The sequence below is a fragment of the Piliocolobus tephrosceles genome, chromosome 17, assembly GCF_002776525.5.
Source record: "Piliocolobus tephrosceles isolate RC106 chromosome 17, ASM277652v3, whole genome shotgun sequence".
NCBI classification, from domain to species: domain Eukaryota; kingdom Metazoa; phylum Chordata; class Mammalia; order Primates; family Cercopithecidae; genus Piliocolobus; species Piliocolobus tephrosceles.
This window is the reverse complement of record NC_045450.1, coordinates 15,230,831-15,255,027: the sequence shown is the minus strand read 5'-3', so window position 1 is coordinate 15,255,027 and position 24,197 is coordinate 15,230,831. Positions and strand designations below refer to the sequence as shown.

The 24,197-nt window shown below is 47.2% G+C and overlaps 1 protein-coding gene across 11 annotated transcripts in view; it reads right to left on the bottom strand.

Moving 5' to 3' along the window:
* NDE1 (nudE neurodevelopment protein 1) overlaps positions 1 to 24,197 on the bottom strand; it is an 81,361-nt gene that overhangs the window by 43,264 nt on the left and 13,900 nt on the right. For all 11 annotated transcript variants that reach the window (XM_023189745.2, XM_023189744.2, XM_023189740.2 and 8 more), the window contains exons 3-5: positions 23,601 to 23,754; positions 13,446 to 13,594; positions 3,599 to 3,735 (exon numbers count right to left, since the gene is read on the bottom strand). In XM_023189745.2, coding sequence (XP_023045513.1) covers positions 3,599 to 3,735; positions 13,446 to 13,594; positions 23,601 to 23,754 — 440 coding nt within the window. The remainder of the gene's footprint in view (positions 1 to 3,598; positions 3,736 to 13,445; positions 13,595 to 23,600; positions 23,755 to 24,197) is intronic.

The following is a 24,197-nucleotide window of genomic DNA, read 5'->3' as shown; positions in this document are numbered from 1 at the left end:
AGACCATCCTGGCTAACACGATGAAACCCCGTCTCTACTAAAAAATACAAAAAACGAGCTGGACGAGGTGGCGGGCGCCTGTAGTCCCAGCTACTCGGGAGGCTGAGGCAGGAGAATGGCGTAAACCCGGGAGGTGGAGCTTGCAGTGAGCTGAGATCCAACCACTGCACTCCAGCCTGGGCCACAGAGCAAGACTCTGTACCAAAAAAAAAAGAAAAGAAAATACAAAAACCAGCCGGGCATGGTGGCAGGCACCTATAATCTCAGCTACTCAGGAGGAAGAGGCAAGAGAATCACTTGAATCTGGGAGGCCAGGGTAGCAGTGAGCTGAGACTGCTCCAGTGCACTCCAGTCTAGGTGATAAGAGCAAGACTCCGTCTCAAAACACAAAAAGGGAATTTAAGCCCTTGCTTAGGGTTGGTGGGGTGCAGGTATAGAGGTTCAACAGTAGATACTGCTCAGAAAAAAGACCTACTGGGGTGAAACACTCCAGGTGGAAACTCCAAATAAAGGGAAACCCACAGCACCTTGCCTAGCAGACTTGCAACTCTACAGGATTTTTCTTGACTAACAAAATAGTTTCAGATTTTTAAAAAGCTATGACAGTGACACACTAATGCTTTTATTATTGAAAAAACAATTCCAACATAGCAGTGTATTTAGAATACTAAATCAAAGTATGCCCAGGAGCAGTGGCTCATGCCTGCAATCCCAGCACTTTGGGAGACTGAGGTGCAAGAATCTTGTTAATCCAAGAGGTCAAGGCTGCAGTGAGCCATGATTGTGCCACTCCACCCTGGATGACAGAGTGAGACCTCTGGGGGAAAAAAAAAAAAAAAGCCGGACGCAGTGGCTCACGTCTATAATCCCAGCACTCTGAGAGGTCGAGGTGGGAGGGTCTCTTGAGGTCAGGAGTTTGAGGCCAACATGGCAAAACCCCGTCCCTGTTAAAAACACAAAAAATTAGCCATACATGGTGGTGTGTGCCTGTAGTCCCAGCTGCTTGGGAGGCTGAGGCAGGACAATTGCTTGAGCCTGGGGGACCAAGGTTACAGTGAGCTGAGATCACGCCACTGCACTCCAGCCTCTGTGATAGAGCAAGACTGTCTCAAAAATAAAGTATGCTTTCCGGACTATCCCCAAACGCTCCTCACTCATAATCACCATAACATGTGGGAGAGCTTTCAACCATTGTTCTCTGAATTATTATTATTATTTTTGAGATGGAGTTTCACTCTGTTGCCCAGGCTGGAGTGCAATGGCACAATCTTGGCTCACTGCAACCTCTTCCTCCCGGGTTCAAGTGATTCTCCTGCCTCAGTCTGCCAAGTAGTTGGGATTACAGGCACGCACCACCATGCCTGGCTAATTTTTTTTTTTTTTTTTTTTTTAAACAGAGACGGGGTTTCACCATATTGTCCAGGCTGGTCTGGCCACTGTGCCTGGCTGTTCTCTCCATTTTCAAACATTAACTTTATACATACATATATATCTACTGAGCATAAAATAGGAAAATTTTTTATTAAGCATTACTGGAAACATACAGTATCTTGTCCTGTGTATGACTTACTCTCTCACCTTCAGTGGTATGTGTTGGCAATGTTTTTTATTTTAGAGACAGGGTCTGACTCAGTCACCCAGGCTGAGGTGCAGTGGCACAATCATAGCTCAAGGTAACCTTGAACTCCTGGGCTCAAGTCATCCTCCCACTTCAGCCTCCTAAGTAGCTAGGACTACAGGCATATGCCACCAGACCTAGCTAATTTTTACACTTTTCATTTTTGTAGAGATGGGGTCTCACTATGCTGTCCAGGCTTATCTTGAACTCCTAGGCTCAAGCAATCCTCTTGCGTCCGTCTTTCAAAGCACTGAGATTACAGGCATCAGTCACTGTGCCTAGCCTTGGCAATCTTTCTACCACAATATTGTTCATTTTAACAATTTTTTAACATTTCACTAAATAAATCTATGTACTTCATTTAACCACTTCATCACTGATGGACATCTAGGAACAACTACTTTATTAAACTTAGGAATTTTTACTTTTCATCCCCCACCTACTGGTTACACATTACAAAGCAAATTGACGTTATAAACAATTTATTGGGCCGGTAACGGTGACTCACCCCTGTAATCCCAGCACTTTGGGAGGCCGAGGCAGGCAGATCACCTGAGCTCAGGAGTTCAAGACCAGCCTGGCCAACATGGTGAAACCCTGTCTCTATTAAAAAATATAAAAATTAGCCAGGCATGGTGGCGTACACCTGTAGTCCCAGCTACTTGGAAGGCTGAGGCAGGAGAATCGCTTGAACCCGGGAGGCAGAGGTTACAGTGAGCAGAGATAGCACCACCGTACTCCAGCCTGGACAACAGAGGAAGATGCCATCTCAGGAAAAAAGAAAGAAAGTAAAAAAAAAGACAGGGTAAAAACAACTTGGGACAATCCACTAATGAATGTCTTTTTTTTCTTTTTTGAGACAGTCTCACTCCGTCACCTAGGCTAGAATGCGGTGATGCCATCTTGGCTCACTGCAACCTCCACCTCCCAGGTTCAAGCAATTCTCCTGCCTCAGCCTCCTGAGCAGCTGGGATTACAGGCGTCTGCCACCACACCCTGCTCATGTTTTCTATTTTTAGTAAAGATGGGGTTTCTCTTGTCCAGGCTGGTCTCGAACTCCTGAGCTCAGGTGATCCGCCTGCCTCAGCCTCCCAAAGTGCTGGGATTACAGGTATGAACCACTGTGCCTGGCCAAATGCCTCATTACAGTCTGAACATTCTACCTCTGCAAGTGCCAACTGCTCAACAGCAAATGCTGACGAGGTTTCAAAGTTCTAAGTCAAATACATCGATTGCCATCAAGTCACAGAAATACTAGGCTAGCTGGCAATTCCGCCAGAAATTTCTCCCCACAAAATCTTTTCTCCTTAAGAGACAGGGTCTCATTCTGTCACCTAGGCTGGAGTGCACTGGTGCCATCATAGCTCGTGGCAGGCTCCACCTCCTGGGCTCAAGTGATCATCCCACGTTGGCTTCTGAGTAGCTGGGACTACAGGCACATGTCACCACACCCAGCTAATCTTTAACTTTTTTTCGTAAAGATGGAGTCCCATTATACTGCCTAGGCTGGTCTCGAACTCCTGGGCTCAAGAGATCCTCGGCCTCCCAAAGTACTGGGATTACAGGTGTGAGTCACTGTGCCAGGCTCTCCCCGCAACACTCTTCCGTTCCTACTGAGCATCAGGATGGTTTGCTGTGTGTGTGAATTACACACCAGGAAGCATCTTTCTGGAAATTGGAAATTCTGCTGCCCAGGGGCAGAACCCCAATACAAGGACTTCATCTGTGAACCCCAAAGCTATTTCTCTAAATACCCATAAGGGGCCCTTACAGGGTTGCATGTCTTACTGTTCTCAGCTCCGGCCAGGGCCCAAGGCAAGAGTCTGCCCAGTGCAGCCCCACACCCTCTGACTAGACAGCCTGGGTGCAGAGCAGGGTGCAGGGTCCCTGTAAAGATAATGCTGGGAGAGGCTGTGGGACTAGATGTTGCTCAGGCAGGGAATGGGGACCATGCTGGTGAAGACACCAAGGCTTCCTGACCTCTGGCTTCATCCTTCAGTCTCTGAACAGATTCCAGGAGATTCTCTTTTTCATCAAGTTCACTTTCCAAGAAGGCATTTCTTTCAATGGCCTGATTCAAGCGCTGCTCAAAGTCTTCGAGAGACATGATCGTGGCGCTGGGGAAGAGAAGAGCAGAGTTATCCAAGAGGACAAACTGCAAGCATCCCTCTAGCACCGTGGATCCAGGCGGTGGGAAGGGTCAGACACACCTGGACACAAGTCCCAGGACCAAACCCCCCAGATGCCACAGAGCGGGCTGAGTCCCTTAAACTCCCGGGGCATGGGCTCTTCACCTGCATAATGGGACTCATCATAGCTCACGGGGTACACAAGGCTGTCCTGAGGATTAAATAAGGTGCCGCCCACACAGCACTCAGCAACAAGCCAAAGCCCTATCAGGACTGCATGTGTTTGAGAAGAGCAGTATGCTCTATCTTCTCTTGCAAGCTCACAATGCCAATCGGCATTAAAAATAACCTAATAATGACTGGGCATGGTGGCTCATGCCTGTAATCCCAGCACTTTGGGAGGCCAAGGCAGGTGGTTGACCTGAGGTCAGGAGTCCAAGACCAGCCTGGCAAGCTTGGGCAAATGGCAAAACCCTGTGTCTACTAAAAATACAAAAATTAGCCAGTTTTAGTGTGATCCCAGCTACTTGGGAGGCTGAGGTAGGAGAATTGCCAGGAAGCAGAGGTTGCAGTGAGCCGAGATTGCGCCACTGCACTCCAGCCTAGGCAACAAAGTGAGACTCCATCTCAAAAAAAAAAAAAAAAAGAAAGAAAGAAAAATAACCTAATAAAAAACACATACAGTAGCATGATTTTTTTTTAAAGGCACAGCTGTGTCTCTCAGGTCGAAGTTCAGTGGTACAATCACAGCTCACTGCAATCTCAAACTCTTGGGCTCAAGCAATCCTCCCACCTCAGCCTCCTGAGTTACTGAGATTACAGGCACCAGACACTGTGCTGGGCATAAGATGCATTTAAGCAGGTAGAAGAGATCATATTGAACCTCTCAGTGGAAGTTCAAAATGTGCAGTACCAGCACAGCTGCCCTGCTCACAACCCCTTCTTGTGAAGGGCACAGACACTGTGGAAAGGCACTGCAAAGTGCTGTAACAAAACAATCTACTTTGATTCTGGGAAAACCAGCTTCTCTGCACCTCAGTTTTCTCTCATGCAAAGCAAGGGTAGTAGTAGTACCTTCCTGAAGGGTTGTGGTGGGGCAAGAGTGGCAAGAAGAAGTCATACAGGCTGGGCGTGGTGGCTCACGCCTGTAATCCCAGCACTTTGGGAGGCCAAGGTGCGTGGATCACTCGAGGTCAGGAGTTCAAGACTAGCCTGGCCAACGTGGTGAAACCTCATCTCTACTAAAAATACAAAAATTAGCTGGGCATGATGGCGCACACGTGTAGTCCCAGGTGCTCAGGAGGGTGAGGCAGGAAAATTGCCTGAACCCAGGAGGTGGATGTTGCAGTGAGCTGAGATCATGCCATTGCACTCCAGCTTGGACAACAGAGCAAGACTGTTTCCAAAAAAAAAAAAAAAAAAAATCATACAGGAAGCACACAACAGATGTTTTACACATAAGTACACATCTATAAATGTCAGCAATTTTTATTATTGACCCTGTGTCTGTCCCCAGACCTTTAACATCCTGCTAACTGTATCCCACGGTGGTTAGAAGCACATGTTTGGAGAGGAACCCAGGAGTTAACACCCAGTTCCTCCTCCTAGAACTCACTGGGTATCATTGGGCAACTCGATCTCCTTCATCCTCAGTTCCTTCAATCACAAAATTCATAACTGCACTGATCAATGGCTGCATCAGTTTATTTCTTCAATATATCCTTCTATGTCTAGATGGAGTCATAGGAGTACCCACCCTCACAGGGTCTTTAGAAGTAGTGGATAGAATCAAGTTACCACAGTACCATTTAAAAACAACAAAGGGACAGGCACAGCGGTTCGTGCCTATAATCCCAGCACTTTGGGAGGCCAAGGTGGGAGGACCCCTCGAGGCCCAGGGTTCAAGACCAGCCTGGGTAATCTAGTGAGACCCTGTCTCTACAAAAAGTAAAAAGATTAGCCGGGCATGATGGCGTGTGCCTGTAGTCCCAGCTACTTGGAGGCTGAAGTAGGAGGACTGCTGGAGCCCAGGAACTTGAGGGTGCAGTAAGCCATGATTATACCACTGCACTCCAGCCTGGGTAACAGTGCCAGACCCTGTCTCAAAAAGCAAACGAAAACAAACAAAAAAAACACACTACCACCAATAACAAAGGGATAATACTTTGGAGTACAATACCAGAAACAGTTAAAACGACCCTGAGGTTGACACGTCAAACAAAAAAGGTAAAAGTTTCACATAATAATATGTAGGGTACAGCATGCTTGCAGAAACGCAGACATGCTGAGTATATATAGAGGAAGACCCAGTATCACGCAGAAGTTAGTTCTCCACAAGTTAAACTGATAAATTTAACACCATCTTAATAGGTTTCTATTGGGGGAATAAATTGGACTGATTTGAGAGACCTGTGACGATGAAACAAGAATGACCCAAAGAACTCTGTAAAAGAGATCAGGGAACTAACTCTACCAGAGACTCAGAACACACTACTACAAAGCCTCAACAATGAACAATTGTATGCTACTGGTTCGAAGAACAAAGGAACCAAAGGTCCAGAAATAGACAAGAGTTTAATTTATAATAAAGGTGGCCTCACAGATCATCATCTTTGCTAGGCTGGTCTCCAACTCCTAACTTCAGGTGATCCACCCACCTCGGCCTCCCAAAGTGCTGGGATTACAGGCGTGAGCCACCGTGCCTGGTAATCCTTTCACCTTCTTACCTCAACCTCCCAAGTAGTTGTAACCACAGGCATAAGCTATCATACCCAGCTAGTTTTTAAATTTGTTTCTAGAGATGGGAGTCTATGTTGCCCAGGATGGCCTCAAACTCCCGGGCTCAAGCAATCCTCAAGTCTCGACCTCCCAAAGTACTAAGATGACAGATTACAGGCTTGAGCTATCTCACCTGGCCTGAGTATTTACTTTCAAATAAAGATCAGCATGCTAGTTGTAACTGGAGTGAAAATTGCTTTATGTACTTTATATGTTGAAATTCTGTCAACTAATATATAAAAGCATATTTAGTGCCTATAATCCCAGCACTTTGGGAGGCCAAGGCGAGTGGATCACTTGAGGTCAGGAGTTCAAGACGAGCCTGGCCAACATGGTGAGAACCCATCTCTAAAAAAACAAATAGAAAAATTAGCCAGGCATGATGGTGCATGCATGTAGTCCCAGCTACTGGAGAGGTTGAGGCAGGAAAATCGCTTGAACCTGGGGGGCAGAGGCTGCAGTAAGCAGAGATTGCACCACTGTGCTCCAGCCTGGGCAACAGAGCAAGACTCTGTCTCAAAAATAAAATGAAAAAATCCATGGAAGGGTAAAACTAGATTAAATCTATTTTAATGTTTGTAAAACTTTTTGCCGTCTTAGTACTCATATGTGAAATAAAGTAACTTTTAGAAATGTACTTAATTTTCAGTTACTTCCAATTAGTTCCTGCATACTTTTCAAGGTTATTCTTACACAAAGTGCCTCTCCTCAGTTAAAAGTGAGTTGTTTAGTTTTAGGGACCTATAGAAGAAGGACCATGAGAGCAATCAAACAGCTGATGGTGCTGAGAAACTCTTGTTCTTGGAGAAGACTACCAAACTTTCTCAATATAACTATTAAACTTGCACAAAATTGTAATATTTTCAAGTCTTTAAAATAAAGCTTTGCAGCCTGGGCAACATGGAGAAATCCAGTCTTTACAAAGAATACAAACATTAGCCAGGCATGGTGGCACATGCCTGTAGTCCTAGCTACTGGGGAGGCTGAGGTGATCGTGTCACTACACTCCAGCAGGGGTGACAGAGACCTCGTCTCAAAACATAAATATATAAAACTTTGGTGCCCTAGAACTTTATTTATTCTATAATGGTGAACTGGGCTTCTACCTCATCTGATTTTTAACACTAAACTATTCAGCATTTGGCCAAATTGTATTAACAAAAACAATGCATGTTTAGTACAAAACTAAAAATAGAAGAAAAGGAAACAAAAATACTACAAGAAAACACAGGCTAATTGCTTTATATAACCTTGGAGTGCAGAAGGCCCTCCTAACTATGACTAAGATATCTGACTACAAAGAAATCAAATGCCAGCCTGGCCAACAAGGTGAAACCCCATCTCTGCTAAAAATACAAAAATTAGCCAGGCATGGTGGTGGGCGCCTGTAATCCCAGCTACTCGGGAGGCTGAGGCAGGAGAATCGCTTGAACCTGGGAGGCGGAGGTTGCAGTGAGCCGAGATCGTGCACCTGCACTCCAGCCTGGGCCACAGGGCAAGACTGACTCGAAACCAATCGAGTAACTTCTGTACAATAAAATATACATCAGACAAAGCTGGAAACAAATGACAACTCCCAATATTGTCAATTCATGTCACAAATATATAAAAATCTCCTAAAATCACGGAAAAAAAAATTATCAACAACCCAATTTTAAAATATGCCAAGTGCCAGGCATGGCAGCTCATGCCTGTAATCTCAGCATTTTGGGAGGCCGAGGTGAGATTATCTGCAGTCAAGAGTTCAAGATCAGCCTGACCAACATGGCAAAACCTTGTCTCTACTAAAAATACAAAATTGGCTGGGCATGGTGGCCCATGCCTGTAATCCCAGCTACTGGGGAGGCTAAGGCAGGAGAATTGCTTGAACCTGGGAGGCAGAGGTTGCAGAGAGCCGAAATCATGCCACAGCACTCCAGCCTGGGCAACAAGAGCAAAACTCGATCTCAAAAAAACAAGAACAAAAACAGTAAAAATAGGCCAAGATCAACTGGGCAAGGTGGCTCATGCCTGTCATCCCAGCACTTTGGGAGAACGAGGCGGGCATATCATCTGAGGTCAGGAGTTCAAGATCAGCCTCTCCAACATAGCGAAACCCCTTCTCTACTAAAAATACAAAAATTAGCCAGGCATGGTGGCATGCACCAGTAATCCCAGCTACTCAGGAGGTTGATACAGCAGAATTGCTTGAATCCAGGAGGTGGAGGTTGTAGTGAGCTAAGATCACACCACTGCACTCCAGCCTGGGCAACGGAGCAATACTCCATCTAGAAAAAACACAGGCTGGCCAGGCACAGTGACTCACCCCTGCAATCCCAGGACTCAGGGAGGCCGAGGCGGGCGGATCACGAGGTCAGGAGTTTGAGGCCAGCCTGACCAACATTGTGAAACCTCATCTCTACTAAAAATACAAAAATTAGCCAGGCATGGTGGCGCACACCTGTAATCCCAGCTACTCAAGAGGGTGAGGCAGGAGAACTGCTTGAACCTGGGAGGCAGTGGTTGCAGTGAGCCGCGATCACGCCACTGCACTCTAGCCTAGGTGACAGAGCAAGACTCAGTCTCATAAAAAAAAAAATATATATATATATATATACACACACACACACCCCCATACATATATATACACATACATACACATACACATGTATACACATACATATACACACACACATATATGCGTGCCAAGATCAACAGAGTTCCTAAAGAAGGAAGTCCAACAGCTCTTAAGCACATGACAGTGAACTCAGAAATGCACTTATTTCTCACCTTTTCAATTAGCAGAAGTCCGAAGTTTGAAAACTACTCTATTAGTGAAGCTATCTGGAAAACAGGGACTCACATAGCTATTGGGAATGTAAACTGGTACAAGCCTATAAATAACTGAGCAACATCTATCAAAATGACATATGCATATATCCTCTGACCTAGCAATTTCACTTCTGGGAATTTAGCCTACAGATATCCATCGTGCAAGGCTGTTCATTACCGCAATGCTTATCACTGCAAAAGAAGAGAAATACAACAGATACCCATCCACAGGGGACTAAATTATTATGGTATTATTCAATACCAACCATACAATAGAATACTAGGTATTTCAAAAAATTAAAAAGAATGTTCTGTCCTAGTAAGGAACGATCTTCAAGCTCTATTGTTACATGAAAAAGCAAGATATACAACAGTGTGTGTAGAATGCTCTTCTGAGGAAGAAAAAAAGTGGGGGGGGCCGGTAATAAGAATGTCTTTTTATTTGCTTGAATTATTAAAGAAACGCCTACCTCTTTATTATTTTTGAACCGTGTGAATGTACTACCTCTTTGGGTAGACTGTGTAATTGGCCCCGATTCTTCACTCCCTCCCTGTGTCCACACCCTTGCCATGGCCTCACTGTGGGCAGAAAGTACTTTCCCACCCTTTGACTTAGCTTAGTCATTTGACTTGCTTTGAATGATATAGGGGTGGAAACGATGGTACGCCAGTGGCTTGCCAGAAATCAGAATGTGGCTTTACATATGAAATCTACAGTATCTTATGCTATTATATGTAAAGCCAGAGTAATCAAGTCATTACGGTATTGGTACCGTATTTCACAAATTGTACACTGGATGAAAATAGAGAATCCAGAATTAGATTCCAGAATATATGCGAGTTTAACATGAGAGCTCAGTTCAATTCAGGAGAAAAAGACTGATTGGCTGGGCATGGTCACTCACACCTGTGATCCCAGCACTTTGGGAGGCCAAGGCTGGCAGACTGAGCCCAGGACTTTGAGACCAGCCTGGGCAACATGGAGAAACCCTATCTCTACAAAAAAATACAAAAATTAGCCAGGTATGGTGGCACATGCCTATAGTCCCAGCTACTCAGGAGTCTGAGGTGGGAGAATCACTTGCCCCAGGAGGTCAAGGCTCCAGTGAGCTGTAATTGCACCACGGCACTCGACTCTGGGCAATGGAGCCAGGCCCAGTCTCAAAAAAAAAAAAAAAAAAAAAAAAGGCAATGTTAAATAGTGCTGGCACAACTGGTCTACCCACCTAAAGAAAATAAAATGGAACCTTTATCTTATACTAGATACAAAAATAAATTCACTGCAGATTAAGGAATAAGGGTAAAAAAAATTAATTAAAAAATATTGCAAAAAAAAGAAGAAAACACATGCACTATCAAGAACCAAGGAGACTTCCCCTAGTGAAGTCTGCAAACCTAGAAGGTATTTAAAAAAAGACCTAACTGATGACCTAAAAATGAAAAATATAAGTATAAAAATTTTTTTTCAAAAGAGAAAAAAGGAAATCTTTGCATGGAAAATGATACCACAAAGTCAACAGACAAAAGATTACTCTGGAAAAAATTATTTTCAATGCAGGAGAAAAGATTAGTAGTTAAAATATACAAAGGGCCAGGCATGGTGGCTCAAGCCTGTAATCCCAGCACTTTGGGAAGCTGAGGCAGGTGGATCACTTGAGGGTAGGAGTTTGAGACCAGCCTGTCCAACGTGGCGAAACTCCATCTCTACTAAAAATACAAAAATTAGCCAGGTGTGGTGGCGGGTGCCTGTAATCCCAGCTACTTGGGAGGCTGAGGCAGGAGAATCACTTGAACCAGAAAGGCAGAAGTTGCAGTGACCTGAGATCACACCACTGCACTCCAGCTCCAGCCTGGGAGACAGAGAGAGACTCCATCTCAAAAAATAAACGTATGCAAAGAACTCCTACAGATTGACAAGAAAGGAGTTTCCGCTTCTGGTAATGACAAGCGAACATGTATCAGACCAACCCTCATATAAATTCTGAGTAAAATGTTTACAATGATCTGAGCGCACTGGCAGGAACTGGAAAACACCACTTAGAAAAACAGAACAACACTGGGTGAAGTACGCATCTTTGTAAGATTTTTGCCTAAAGCTCCAGGGATAGAAATCTAGCACCATGGGGACCCCACATTCTGAATATAGTATCTTCCCACATCTCTGGCCTCCCCCGAACCACACGTGCACAGAGCAGACACAAAGCAGCCCAGTTACGGCTAAAAAAAGCAAAGAGATTTCAGTTACTGCCCATCAAAGGGGAGATAGAATTTGGGCTGTAAGCTTAGCTAAGTAAACCACCTAAGAAAACCAAATAAATCAAGAACTTAAAAGAATTCATCATCTCTGGCTGGGTACGGTGGCTCAAGCCCATAATCCCAGCACTTTGGGATACCGAGGCAGGCGGATCACCACAGGTCAGGAATTTGAGACCAGATTGGCCAACATGGCAAAATTCCATCCCTACTAAAAATACAAAAATTAGCAGGTGGTAACACACACCTGTAATCCCAGCTACTCCGGAGGTTGAGGCAGCAGAATCACTTGAACCTGGGAGGTGGAGGTTGCAGTGAGCAGAGATTGCACCACTGCATTCCAGCCTGGGTGACAGAGCAAGACTGTCTTTAGGGGAAAAAAAAAAAAAAAAAAGAAAAAACTAATAGTCTGTGGGAAATACCATTCACACTGCCTACAATACAACCTCTACATTGGAGTATAAAGAAAATGTGACCCAGATGTTAAAACTGCACAAAAGGACCTTAAAGCAGCTCTCACAGCTATGCTCAAGGATGTCAAGAAGCCTCAATAGAACAGAAATTATAAAAGAATGTAAATCCTACATCTAAAAATACTATATTGAAAATTCAACATTTCATCCACTTTACTGGCAGATTGGAGAGAGATGAGGGCATCTATCAACTTGAAACTGGATACACACAAATTATTCAATTTAAAGAACAAAGACAAAAAAAAATTAGGGAAAAAAAATGAAGAGCCTTAGGAACCTGCCTGACAATATGAAAAGGTTATGTGTATAGCTGGTGTCCCAGATGGACAGGAGAAAAAGAATGGGATAGAAAAAACTCTGAGGAGGCCGGGTATGGTGGCTCATGCCAGCAATTCCAGCACTTTGGAAGGCTGAGGCAGGAGGGTCACTTGCTCCCAGGAGTTTGAGGCTGCAATGCGCTATGATGGCACCACTGCACTCCAGCCTGGGTAACAGAGCAAGACCCTATCTCTAAAAATAAATTTAAAAATCTGTGTATTTTGCTGTATATAATTTATACATAAATTTTTAAAAAGTGTTTTTATCCAAAAACTGCTTGGCTCAGAGTAATTCTATAAATGTTAGTCGTTTTTCTGCTAAATCACAGAGCATCAGTTTAGGAATCACTGGACTGGGCGCCGTGGCTCACACCCCTGTAATCACAGCACTTTGGAGGCTGAGGCGAGCTGATCACCTGAGGTGAGGAGTTTGAGACCAGCCTGGCCAACATGGTAAGACCCCATCCCCACTAAAGATACAAAAATTAGGCAGGCATGGTGGCATGTGCCTGTAATTCCAGCTGCTTGGGAGCCTGAAGGACGAGAATTGTTTGAACCCAGGAGGCAAGGGTTGTAGTGAGTCGACATCACGCCACTGCACTCCAGCCTGGTGAGAGAGAGAGACTCCATCTCAAAAAAAAAAAAAAAAGTGTTCTTTGAACACGCTTCTTCCATACCTTAGGGGCTTAGCACAGGTTTGGTGTTGTCTGGAATGTTCTTGTCTCACACCCCTCCTAGGATCATGGCTACTCATTCCTCTGGTCTTAGCCTAAATGGTATTTTGTCTGGTAAGGCTCGCCTGATGCTCCCAGGCCAACAGTCAAATTAATATATCCTATTACACATCCCCACAGCACCCTGGGCTGCCAGCCTTGCTACTGTAATGAAATTGCACTTCTTCGACTATTGTCCGTTTCCCCCAGGGCACTAAAAGTCAAAAGGGCACCGGCTTTGTTCTGCTCACTGCTCAATTCCCTATACTCAGCACAGGGCCAAGTACCCAGCTGCTGGGGACAAAAAGCAGAGGGGAGAGTCTCGCACTCCTGCCTTCCCCTTCCCCGCATACCGCTTGGCTCTTTCCAGGTCGTCGTTAGCTTGCTCCAGCTCTCTGATGTATTTCTGCAATTGGTCTTTAATGGCTTTGGTCTGTGCGAGGTCATCCTCCAAGGCTGAGATCTGCCGGTAGCCTTCAGAGTGCTGCACTTCAAACTTCTCCTGAAGGACAACACAGACACTGGGTGAATGACTTCTGAGGTGGCTAGGTGCAGTAGCATGCGCCCACCTGGAGTCACAGTTACTCCGGGGGCTAAACTGGGAGGACTGCTTGAGCCCAGCAGTTAGAGCCTGCAGTTGAGCTATGACTCTAACGCTGCACTCCAGCCTGGGCAACACAGCAAGACCCTGTATCTTTTTATTTATTTATTTTGAGACCGAGTCTCACTCTGTTGCCCAGGCTGGAGTACAGTGGCAAGATCTTGGCTCATGGCAACCTCTGCCTCCCAGGTGCAAGCAATTCTCCTGCCTCAGCCTCCCGAGTGGCTGGGAATACAGCCACCCACCACCAGCCTGGCTAATTTTTGTATTTTTAATAGAAACCGGGTTTCACCATGTTGGCCAGGCTGGTCTCGAAATCCTGACACCGCAAGTGATCCACACACCTCGGTCTCCCAAAGTGCTTGGATTACAGGTGTGAGCCACGGCGCCCGGCCTGACTCTCTTTATAAAACTCCTCCTCCTACCACACTCCCTGGGGAGGCGCCAGCCACACTTTCTGTCCCACCCTCGCACCGCAATCGAGAGACGAGCTAGGCCAAGGCAACAGAACCTTCTTCTCTCCAAAGAGCTCTTAGGCAAGTGACGTAATGTGGTGGGAACAGGCAGGTGTTATTCAGAGCAGGCACGAGGGACTAACTGTTTTAATTACGTCCTGAGTGCCTCCACCCCCTAAGCACCTTGAATCTTGCCTACTCTCAACAGGGTTGAGATTCCTATAGCCCCCAACATTCTTCAAATCATTCTGCCCAAGGTATCCACAGCCAAAGAAAGCCACAGAAACCTCTCCAAGCCTCATCCACAGGGCAACACGGGCCTCCTTCACACAATCAGTGTATTACAAAGAGAGTCACCAGCCTGGCCCACAAAGTGAGACCTGGTCTCTACAAAATACACAAATTAGCAGGGCATGGGGGCTCTCGCCTGTAGTTCTAGCTACTCAGGAGGCTGAGGTGGGAGGATCATTTGAGCCTGAGAGGTCAAAGCTGCAGTGGGCTGTGATGGCACCACTGTACTCCAGCCTGGGTAACTCCCTGCTGTCTTAAAAAAAAAAAAAAAATCATAATGACGTCCATTGTTTGTGCCCACAAGAATGGGAAGGCAGAATGTACTGGTTTTACAACAGTCAACCATTCTCAATGTTTGATCCAGGACTCCCCGTTGTAGCATGAAGACAGGAACGGTTTGATCTCTAGGTTATTTAAAAACATAAAGATAGGCCAGGTGCAGTGGCTCACACCTGTAATCCCAGCACTTTGGGAGGCTGAGGCGGGCAGATCACCTGAGGTCAGGGACAGTTCAAGATCCACCTGGACAACATGGTAAAACGCGGTCTCTACTAAAAATATAAAAAAATTAGCCAGGCGTGGTGGCGCGTGCTTATAATCCCAGTTACTCAGAAGGCTAAGGCAGGAGAATCGCTTGAACCTGGGAGGCGGAGGTTGTGCCACTGCACCCCAGCCTCGGCAATAAGAGTGAGACTCCGTCTAAAAAACAAAAAAAAAAACAAAGAAACAAAAAGAAAAAGAAGGAGGAAGAAAGGAAGGGGATAAGAGGGGGCAGGAAAAGAGAGGAAGGGAGGGAGAGGGAAAGAAAGGGAGAAAGAGAGATCTATGTTAATTACCAAAGGAACAGTCCAGCTCACTTCTCAATGATTCCGTTGCCAGCTGCAGCAATAACATCCATTACATGCTTATTCTGTGCCAGCCTCCGGGCTACGTACACCACCTATGTTGTCTCATTCATCCCGCTTCAGAAACATGAACACTGAGGCTCAGTTCCTAAACTAGCCCAGAATCAACTGGTAGCACATGACTGAGCCAAGATCAAACCCCAGCCTCCTGAGCAGGTGTCCTTCAGCAATTATGCTAACCAGCCCTAAGCCATTTCAATCCAGATCACCTGCCCACTCCCGTGCTCTTGATTCTGTTCTGGCTCTGCTTCCAAATTACTTTCCTTCACAAAACACCCAGAGCCAGGTGTGGCGCCTCCTGCCTGCAATCCCAGCACTTTCAGGTGGCAGAGGCAGGAGGATTGCTTGAAACCTGGAGTTCTTGACCAGCCTGGGCAAGACTCTGCCTCTACAAAAAGTCTGAAAACAGCCAGGCATGGTGGCGTGCATCTGTAGTCCTAGCTGCTTGGAAGCGTGAGGCGAGAAGATTGCTTGAGGCCAGGAGGTTGAGGCTGCAGTGAGCTATGATCACACCACTGCACTCTAGCCCAGGCCATAGGGTGAGACCACAACACTTTAAAAAAAAAAAAAAAAGAAAAAGAAAAAAGCGAAAAAAAAAAAAAAACCAAACCCCAAAATCACCAGCTTGGCAAGATGGCGAAACCTTGTCTCTACTGAAAAAACAAAAAATTAGCCGGGCATGGTGGCGGGTGCCTATAATCCCAGCTACTTGGGAAGCTGAGGCACGCGAATCACTTGAACCCGGGAGGCAGAGGTTGCAGTGAGCTGAGATCATGCCACTGCACTCCAGCCTAGGCAACAAGAGTAAAACTCTGGCTGTGGTGGGGGATGGAGAGTGGGCGTGGGGTGGGGGACTGGGAGGGGGCAGGCAGGCACACTGACCAACTGTTTCAATTATGTCCTGAGTGCCTCCCACCTCCCGCCCCCTGAGCACCTTGAATTCTGCCCACTCCCAAATCTGGTTCCTACAGCCCCCAACAATCTTCAGACAAATCATGCTGCTCAAGGTGTCCACAGCCAAAGAAAGTCACAAGGACCTCTCCAAACCTCATCCACAGGGACAGCGCAAGCCTCCTTCACACATTATCACTGTATTACAGAGTCACCAGCCTGGCCCACAGAGCCAGACTTGCTCTCTACAAAAAATAAAACTTAGTAGGGCATGGTGGCCTCACCTGTAGTCCCAGCTACCCAGGAGGCTGAGATGGGAAGACCATTTGAGCCTGGGAGGTTGAAGCTACAGTGAGCCCTGATTGCACCACTGCACTCAAACCTGGGCAACAGAGTGAGACCTTGCCGTTTCAAAAAAAAAAAAAAAAAGGAATCTCAATGACTTCTGCTCTTTGTGCCCACAACAATGGGAAGGCAGCATGTACTTGGTTATACAACAGTCAACTATTCTCAATTTTACATCCAGGACTCCCCGTTGTAGCATGGAGACAGAAGGACCATTCCAATCTCTGGGTTATTTAAAAACAAAGGCCGGGAGCAGTGGCTCATGCCTGTAATCCCAGCACTTTGGGAGGCTGAGACAGGTGGATCACCTGAGGTCGGGAGTTTGGAGACCAGCCTGGACAACATGGTGAAACCCTGTCTCTACTAAAAATGCAAAAATACTAGCCGGGTGTAGTGGTGCGTGTCTATAATCCCAGCTACTCGGGAGGCTGAGGCAGGAGAATCACTTGAACCCAGGAGGTTGCAGCGAGCAGAGACTGTGCCACTGCAATCCAGTCTGGGTGATGAGCAAGACTCCGTCTCAAAAAAAAAAAAAGATGGGAGAAAGAGGGAGAGGAAGAAGTGATCAAGGAGAGAGGGAGGAAGAGAAAGGGAGAGAAAAGGAGGAGAGATCTTGTTAATTACCAAAAAACAGTCCAGCTTACTTCTCAATGATTCCCTGTTGCCAACTGCAGCAGTAACATCTATTACATGCTTATCTGTGCCGGCCTCCGGGCTACGTACGCTTCCTATGTTGTCTGGTTTAATTCCACTTCAGAAACATGAACACTGAGGCTCAATTACTTAACAAGCCCAGAGACCCATCGGTGGCAAATGACTGAGCCAAGATCAAACCCCAGCCTCCTGAGCAGGTGTCCTTCAGCAATTATGCTAACCAGCCCTCAACCATTTCCATCCAGATCACCTGCCCACTCCCGTGCTCACTCGATTCTGTTCCAGCTCTGCTTCCAAATTACTTTCCTTCACCAAACACCCAGAGCCAGGTGCAGTGCCTCCTGCCTGTAATCCCAGCACTTCAGGTGGCAGAGGCACACTAGCCTAGGCAACATAGCAAGACTCTGTCTACAGAAAATTGAAGAACAGCCAAGTGTGGTGGCATTCACCTGTAGTCCTAGCTATTCGGGAAGCTGAGGCGGGAGGACTGCCTGAGGCCAGGAGGTTGAGGCTGCAGTGAACTATGATCATGCCACTACACTCTAGCCCAGGCTGACGCTTTAAAAAAAAAAAAAAAAAATCACCAGCCTGGGCAACATGGTAAAACCAAAATACAAAAATTAGCCCGGCATAGCGGTACACAGCTATAGTTCCAACTACTTGGGAGGCCAAGGCGGGCAGATCACTTGAGGTCAGGAGTTCGAGACCAGCCTGGCCAACACGGTGAAACCCCCGTCTCTACCAAAAATACAAAAAAAAGCTGGGTGTGGTGGCATGTGCCTGCGGTCCCGGCTACCCTGGAGGCAGAGGCAGGGGAATCGCTTGAGCCTGGGAGGCGGAGGTTGCAGTGAACCAATATCGTGCCCCTGCACTCCAGCCTGGGTGACAGAGACCCCCATCTCAAAAAAAAAAAAAATCAAAACTGAAAACACAAAACACCCATCCTAGATTCTACAAACATGAGAGAAAACACTTCCCACAAGAAAGGCGCAAGGTCTAATTTAAAAGTTAAAAAGGCCAACTCCTCTTTACTCAATCAAGTAAACAAAGCCGTTGCTAGAAAGTCCGGATGCACCCAGGAGGGTGATGTAATGGTGCCTAGGCCAGAGAGGCGTGGCGAGAGCCATTGTGCAAGAAGACTCCAAAGAAAGAACAAGCAGATGATTTACAGCATTGGAAGGATGGGGAGGGCGGACCACATGCCCCCACCCGCCTGCACCACCCTCCCCATTTCCTGGCTGTAAGCAGAGAAGTATCTGCACCCAGCAAGTAGAGGCAGACCAGGCCCCGTTCCCAGGCGTGGCTCTCATCGCCTCATACCCTTTATTTGGCAACATCTCCAAATAAAACAGGATCTTAAGTCATTAACTTAAATTCAAATGCAGGCTCCAGGAGGACGCAACGAGTGGACTCCAGCACCTGCGTTAGGGATTCAGCGATCTCCTTGGAACCTGTGGACATGAAAACCTGTTGCGGAAAAGTTGTGCTGCCATTTGGGGCTAATTCGAATAAGCTGTCAGCTGATGGGGGCATCAATAGATGCTCTGTTTGGTCCCTTAAAGGCTTTTTCATTCAACCCGTGATGAATAAGCCAGTTGTTAAGAAGTCCGGCCCAGCTGAATATATTTCTCTTAGGTGACTGACAAATATTTGCTGGTGGCAGGGTCCTCGTTATTCCAAGGTACCGTGTTTCTTTGCTGTGCTGTGCGCTGTGAGTCTCCTGCATCGGACATGTGGTTGTAAATGAAGGAGTCTCCAGTAGGTTCAACGGTTCAGTCTTTTTGAGATGGAGTCTCACTCTGTCGCCAGGCTGCAGTGCAGTGGCGCAATCTCAGCTCACTGCAACCTCTGCCTTCTAGGTTCGAACAATTCTCCTGCCTCAGCCTCCCGAGTAGCTGGGACTACAGGCACGTGCCACCACGCCCGGCCAATTTTTTAAATTTTTAGTAGAGACAGGGTTTCACGATGTTAGCAAGGATGGTCTCAATCTCTTGACCTCATGATCTACCCGCCTCAGTCTCCCAAAGTGCTGGCATCACCGGCATGAGCCACCACGCCAGGTCCAAGGGCTCAGTCTTGAAGCATAGAATTATTTAGTAACTGCTTGATATTTTACTCAGGATCCGTGGAGGGCCTGTTATCCTATCCAAACTGCGGTTCATACCACTCATCTTCCTCCTACCCAGCTTTTCAACCCGGAATCCCCTTCAATTTAGGAACTATCATCAGCCAGGCACAGTGGTTCACACCTGTAATCCCAGCACCTTAAGAGGCCGAGGCAGGTGGATCACTTGAGGTCAAGAGTTCCAGACCAGCCTGGGCACATGAACCCCCGCCCCGTCTCTACAAAAAATAACAAAAATTAGCCAGGTGTGGTGTGGCAGGTGCCTGTAATCTCAGCTACTTGGGAGGCTAAGGTGGGAGGATCACTTAAGCCTGGAAGTCAGAGGTTGCAGTGAGCTGAGATCTGTCACCCACTGCACTCTAGCCTGGGTGACAGAGGGAGACGCTGTCTCCCACAACAACCACAAAAAGAACGATAATCATTCCTCATTGCGTGTAGCAGGTGTTCAGCTGTTAACAAATGGGTGAAGCAGGCCCAGCACAGGGAGAGGCAGAAATGACACTAAGCTCTCGGTGTCAGGGATACAGGGACTGGGGGAAACTCGAGAATGTGTGTTCTAAGCAACCACTACTCAGGTTTTTTATTTTTTAACTTTTGCTCTATCACCCAGGCTAGAGTGCAATGGTACAATCACAGCTCAGTGCAGCCTCAACCTCCTGGGCTCAAGCGATCCTCCCACCTCAGCCTCTTCAGTAGCTGAGACTACAGGTGTGCACTACCATGTCCAGTGAATGTTTTATTTTTATTTCTTGTAGAGACAAAGTCTCGCTATGTTGCCCAGGCTGGCCTTGAACTCCTAGTCTGAAGAGATGCTCCCTCCTCCGCCCCTCAAAGGGCTGGGATTACAGGTGTGAACCACCATGCCTGGCCAGAAATCCATCTTTTTACAGGAAGCTCTACAAATTTTGATGGATGAGAATATTTATAATAAAAGGCAAGTAGGGTAAATATTATTGGTAGAGCCTAGGTGCTGGTGGATACACAGGTATTCACTGGACATTCTTTCAGCCTTATATGCTGGAAAACATTCATGGGGAAATGCTGAACAAAAACCACTGAAGGCTGATCAAACGATACTGATGGGGCAGATGGATCCGCGGACGGCCAGCCGGACTCTGTGGTCTCCAACAGAAAGCTTCAGCTTCGCTGCCCACCTTCAACGTGTCTGGGACCTCTCCTTTGCCCTACCCCAAACCCCCGATCCATTTGTTGGTCCCACACCCTTTCCTATACATTAGTAAAGCTGGGCTTGCCAAGGTTCACCCGACACCCATTCTTGTCCACACCTGTGACAGGTACAGATCAACTCTCCCTTTAGCCCCATCCCCCAAACACCAAGTGTCAGCGACACACACACCTGCAAACACCCTCCGCAAAGCCTCCCTCAACCCGTGCAGTCCTTTCCTCTTTTTTTTTTCAAGACAGAGTTTTGCTCTTGTTGCCCAGGCTGGAGTGCAATGGCACGATATCGGCTCACCACAACCTCCGCCTCCTGGGTTCAAGTGATTCTCCTGCCAACCAAATAGCTTGGATTACAGGCATGCACAACCACACCCGGCTAATTTTGTATTTTTAGTAGAGACAGGGTTTTATCATGTTGGTCAGGCTGGTCTCAAACTCCTGTCCTCAGGTGATCCGCCCACCTCCGCCTCCTGAAGTGCTGGGATTACAGGCATGAACCACCGCACCCAGCCAGTCCTCTCTCTCGAAAGACTCCCAGATCAGAGTTCTGTGACTGAGCTCCAAGTCCCCAACTGCTTCATGGTGTTAGGTTTGTCTACCCAAAGAAGGCAACCAGCACTTTCCCGTTCACCGTCCATCACACCTAGCCCTGGGCACACACAGTTTTGACTCTTCCATGAAGCAGCTCATCAAAATGTACATGGGGAGCTTAATGAGAGAAAACACACACACACACACACACACACACACGCAGAAATACCAGGGCCCCACCCAGACTTACTGAGAAATGGAACCTCAGAGCGAGGCAGGGAGATGGGGATGGGGAGAGAGGGTCCGGGCCTGTGGGATGTTTATGAAGCTGGCCCAGTGATGCCGGCTGGCAGCAGGGCTGAGAGCCAGTCTCTGGGGCACAGTGTTGACTTAGTGATCCCTTGCTGAGCCCTAGAGAATGTACAGAAAGCACGGTCTTTACCTTTTAGAGCACTGGGTCTTTGGATATCTGGCTATGTCTAGAGGTGCTTTTGGTTTTCACCACCTTGGAGGTGGGGGAAATGCTACTGGCATCTAGAGGGAGGAAGTCAGGGATGCTGCTAAACATCCCACAATGTGGCCAGGAGGGGTGACTCAACGCTTGTAATCCCAGCACTTTAGGGTGCCTGTAATCCCAGCTACTCAAGAGGCTGAGGCAGGAGAATCACTTGAACCTGGGAGGCAGAGGTTGCAGTGAGGTGAGATCCGGCCACTGCACTCCAGCCTGGGCATCAGAGCAAGACTCCATCTCAAAAAAAAAGGCCAGGCACGGTGGCTCACGCCTGTAATCCCAGCACTTTGGGAGGCCGAGGCGGGCAGATCACGAGGTCAGGAGATCGAGACCATTCTAGCTAACACAGTGAAACCCCGTTTCTACTAAAAATACAAAAAAAATTAGCCAGGCGTGGTGGTGGGCGCCTGTAGTCCCAGCTACTCAGGAGGCTGAGGCAGGAAAATAGCTTGAATCCGGGAGGCGGAGCTTGCAGTGAGCTGGGATTGCACCACTGCACTCCAGCCTGGGTGACAGAGAGAGACTCTGTCTCATAAAAAATGAACAAACAAACAAAAAAGCCACAAAGCAAACCTCAGTCCCTCCCAATGGAGGATGATCCAGGTTCAAATATCAACAGCAGCCAAGTCGAGAAACCTGCTCTGAACCGGCACAGTCCAACAGACCTTTTGGTACTAAAGGAAATGTTCTACAGCCCCTCTGTCCACTAAGGAAACTCACTGGCCAAACGTAGCTCCTAAGCACTTGAAATGTGGCTACTGTAACTGAGGAATGAAGTTTTTATTTTAATTCATTAAATTTCAGCAGCTGAATGTAGCTAAGGGCTACAACACAGGACCTGATAATATTACTCTAGCAACACCTCCATACCCTAAAAATGTCTCCCTGGTCAGGTGGTGGCTCATGCCTGTAATTCCAGCATTTTGCGGGGCCAAGGCAGGAGGGACTGCTTGAGTTCAGGAATTCAAGATCAACCTGGGCCACATAGCGAAACCCTGTCTCTATAAAAAATACAAAAATTAACCAGGCATGGTGCCACATGCCTATAGTCCCAGCTACTCCCAAGGTTCAGGTGGGAGGATTTTGGTTTTTTTTTTGAGACGGAGTCACACTCTGTTGCCAGGCCGGAGTGCAGTGGCACAATCTCAGCTCACTGCAACCTCCACCTCCGGGTTAAAGTGATTCTCCTGCCTCAGCCTCCGGAGTAGCTGGGACTACAGGTGCACACCACCACGCCCAGCTAATGTTTGTATTTTTGGTAGAGACGGGGTTTCATCATGTTGGCCAGGATGGTTTCAATCTCTTGACCTTGTGATCTGTCCACCTTGGCCTCCCAAAGTGCCGGGATTACAGGTATGCACCACCACACCCAGACCAGGTGGGAGGACTGCTTAAACCTGAGAGGTCCAGGATGCAGTGAGCTGTAATCCAGCCACTGTACTCCAGTCTGGGCAACAGAGCAAGACCCTATTTCGGAAAAAAAAAAAAAAAAGTCTTCCTGCCATGTGCCCTATAAAATCGGTGAAGACAACCAAGAAAGTCCATGGGAACATGAGTGACTTGCTCCTCAAAGCTACACCCATCATGGATCCCCTGAGGTCAGGAGTTTGAAACCAGCCTAGCCAACATAAAACCCCGTCTCTACTAAAAATACAAAAAAAAAATTTAGCTGGGCATGGTGGCAGGCACCTATAACCCCAGCTACTCAGGAGGCTGAGGCAGGAGAATTACTTGAACCTGGGAAGTGGAGGTTGCAGTGAGCCGAGATCGCGCCACTGCACTCCAGCCTGGGCAACAAGAGTGAAACTCGGTCTCAAAAAAGAAAAAAACAAAAAGCATCACCCACTAGAGGCACAAAGAGTTCAAAGATCACGTCTGCCCCACAGGCCCTTCCAGAGATGAGCATGGGCCTGGGGTCTGGAGTCCCTCACTGCAGGGTTCCTTCTTCCAGCCAAGCATGCCATGCCTGTCTTGGAAGCCTGTCTACACCTGAGCACACTTCCTCGCAGCCCCTCACCTTGATGGTTTCCAGCTCCATGCGAAGGCGGTTATTTTCGGACAGGAGGTCTCTGTTCCTGGTTTCAATTTGTTGCAGCTGCGTCTCTAATTCAGCTTCATATTCTCGGCTTCCCTCCTGGAATTCTCGGAGTTCCTCTTGCGTATTTTCTGCCCTACAGCAGAATTGTTAATTGTCACGTAGTAATTTTTTTTGAAGACAGAGTCTTGCTCTATTGCCCAGACTGGAGTGCAGTGCTGCAATCTCGTCCCATCGCAACCACTGTTTCCTGGGTTCAAGTGATTCTCCTACCTCAGCGTCTGGAGTAGCTGGGACCACAGGCATGCACCACCATACCCAGCTAATTTTTGTATTTTTAATAGTGACAGAGTTTCACCATGTTGGCCAGGCTGGTCTCGAACTCCTGACTGCAGGTGATCTGCCTGCCTCGGCCTCTCAAAGTGCTGGGATTACAAGCGTTAGCCACCACCGTGCCTGGCCAAATTCAAGGAACATTTTTAAAATATCAAGCCTGAATTACCTTTAAGTCAAATTAGAATAAAGAAGGTAGGAGGGTCAGGGTACAGTGGCTCATTAAGAATTACTTGAGGACAGGAG